Source organism: Leopardus geoffroyi, chromosome C2 (assembly GCF_018350155.1).
Source record: "Leopardus geoffroyi isolate Oge1 chromosome C2, O.geoffroyi_Oge1_pat1.0, whole genome shotgun sequence".
In the NCBI taxonomy this organism is placed as follows: Eukaryota; Metazoa; Chordata; class Mammalia; order Carnivora; family Felidae; genus Leopardus; species Leopardus geoffroyi.
Genome location: NC_059333.1, coordinates 104,550,446 through 104,552,969, shown reverse-complemented (window position 1 = coordinate 104,552,969; position 2,524 = coordinate 104,550,446). Strand labels below are relative to the sequence as shown.

Below are 2,524 nucleotides of genomic sequence, written 5' to 3'. Positions count from 1 at the left end.
CTTCACCATAATTTTGGTGAAATCTTGAGGAAAGGAGATAAATACATGTATTCAATTTACCACCTTTAATCAGACTGCTTAATTTCAAAAGTGTTTGTGTTACAAACTCCCCCTCCCATCCCTCTAAATCTGGTCTTGTGAATAGTGTAAATTTTTTAGACAATTAAAGAAGTGTTTCTGTATATTATGGGAGTAAGGTTCAGATAATCTTGGGTGGGTTAAAGTATCCTACTGAGTAATCTGGACAAGGGGAAAGTACTAAAGATTCTTAGGGCAGTATGAGATAAACTCTTTCTTCATGACTTCAGAAGTCTGGTTACTCATTTACAACCAGGATAAGATAAATGTTCAAGTAACTAGAGAAGTTCTGTAAACCACTTGTAAACCACTTGGGAAGTTTTTATTCTACTACTGAACCATGTTCCCATAAACATTCGGTTACCTCTAAACTTCCCACATCTGGAAGAGAACAAGCTGTGGCATCACACCATGCTACCCCCTCCTATGTCCTACTCACTCCCAAAGAATTTCTCCTTTAAGCGACTAGAACATTGGCTGCTGACTCACACCAGATTCCTCAGGATTGGCTGGGACTGCAAATAAACTCTGTTTGCCTATAGTCAAGTTGATAAGCTGCAACATAAATGCACACAAATTCCCAGTCTTAAAATATAACATGAAGCATTTGCTATCTTCTTTCCTCCTATTATTTTCATGCGAGACCTGAAGAATAAACACTGTCCTTGGCCAAAAGAAAAAGGTCTTTGAAGAGAGAAAAAAACTCTAAGATGGGTCTACTGAGTTCTAAAAACCCACAAACCAAGCAAGCCCAGATTCTTCTTCTGGGACTTGACTCAGCTGGGAAGTCTACCCTCCTTTACAAATTGAAGCTTGCTAAGGATATCACGACCATCCCAACAATAGGTTTCAATGTGGAGATGATCGAGTTGGAAAAGAGTCTTTCGCTCACGGTCTGGGATATTGGAGGACAGGAGAAAATGAGAACCGTGTGGGAGCACTACTGTGAGAACACCGATGGGCTTATGTATGTTGTGGATAGTACAGACAAACAGAGGCTGGAAGACTCCAGGAGAGAGCTGAAGCACATTTTGAAGAATGAGCACATTAAAAATGTGCCTATTGTCCTATTAGCCAACAAACAAGATGTGCCTGGAGCTCTGTCTGCTGAGGACATCACTAGAATGTTCAGAGTGAAGAAGCTGTGCAGTGACAGGAGCTGGTATGTGCAGCCCTGCTGTGCCATCAGTGGGGACGGGCTGATGGAGGGGTTCAGGAAACTGACCGGATTTGTGAAAAGCCACATGAAATCAAGAGGAGACACCTTGGCATTCTTCAAGCAGAACTGAGGTCCAAACAACGAAAGAGTTAGTGGTGAAGTTGAGAGGGTAATTTTCTTTTTCAATGCCAAGTGAGAAAAGCAAGTTGCTGAGTTAGCAAACTTTTCCTAAGATATGTTATTTCACCTAAATTCAGCTAACCAACTTAGCAAATATTATTTTTGGCCAGGCACGTTAGTAAACTTTGTGGTTAATGATAAATTGAGAATGAAAATTTTATAATTTTGTGCATGTTGGATGAATCATAATAATCATGTTTGGGACCAAATAAATTATTGTTTTATTATTTTTATATGACTAGTTTAAGTAAAATGTTAAGTAAAATGTTTAAGTAAAGTTTAAGTAAAATGCTGATAGGTTCAGAATTCTTTCAGATGGTTTCCAGTTGTTACAGTCTTGAATTGCCACCATGCTCCTATGGAATAGCGAGTAAAAAAATGAACTTTAAATTATGGAGAGGAAAAAGTTTGATGTTAACATTTTGTAAATCTCTATGCCCTAAATAAAGTTTTGTTTTGTTTTGTTTTCCTGAATTCCTACCAACCTCTTGAAATCTATTGCCAGGATCTTCCTACAGTGAGTTAAACAATGAACTCCAGGCTGGTAATTGCCCACTAGCACAGGGAGAAGTTTATATCTTAAAGCTCTGGGGATCAGGGAAGCTAGCACCTTAGAGTTTAGGACAAGGCCTGGGTTTATCGCTCAGCTCGAGCCTATAGCCCCAAGACTGGCTTCGGTACAATTCAGTGTAACAGTTATTACTTGGGAGTATGTGTACAGCTCACTGTACTGATCAAACAGGAAACAGAGCCAGACTTTAATCTCAGAGACCTTGCAATACACAAGAGGAAACAACATAAAGCTAGTAGCTAGAATAGGTCAATAAGTACTATAACAGGAGAGACTCTTTCTGACCTGGGAAAACAGGAAGTGCTTCATGTAGGAGGCAGTGTTTAAGAAGGTCCCCAACTCCTGGGGACCCATGAAGGTGGAGGTTAGTCACTGGAAGTTCCCATCACTGGGACACCCTGCAGAGCCACTGTGGGGGAGGGGAGAAGGAACTAGAGATTGAATTGGAATTCCCCTGAGAGGTTCAGAACATCCAGGGAAGTCCTGGTCCTAAGAGATGACACTTTTCTTCCTGCCCCACCTCTAAAAAGTTCATT

At 40.4% G+C, this 2,524-nt stretch overlaps 1 protein-coding gene across 1 annotated transcript; it reads left to right on the top strand.

Moving 5' to 3' along the window:
* The first annotated feature begins 294 nt into the window (after positions 1–294).
* Positions 295–1,652, top strand: ARL14 (ADP ribosylation factor like GTPase 14). The gene has a single exon (XM_045437120.1). It carries the CDS (start codon positions 789–791, stop codon positions 1,365–1,367), a length of 579 nt encoding a protein of 192 aa, XP_045293076.1. The 5' UTR covers positions 295–788; the 3' UTR covers positions 1,368–1,652.
* Positions 1,653–2,524: the final 872 nt, after the last annotated feature.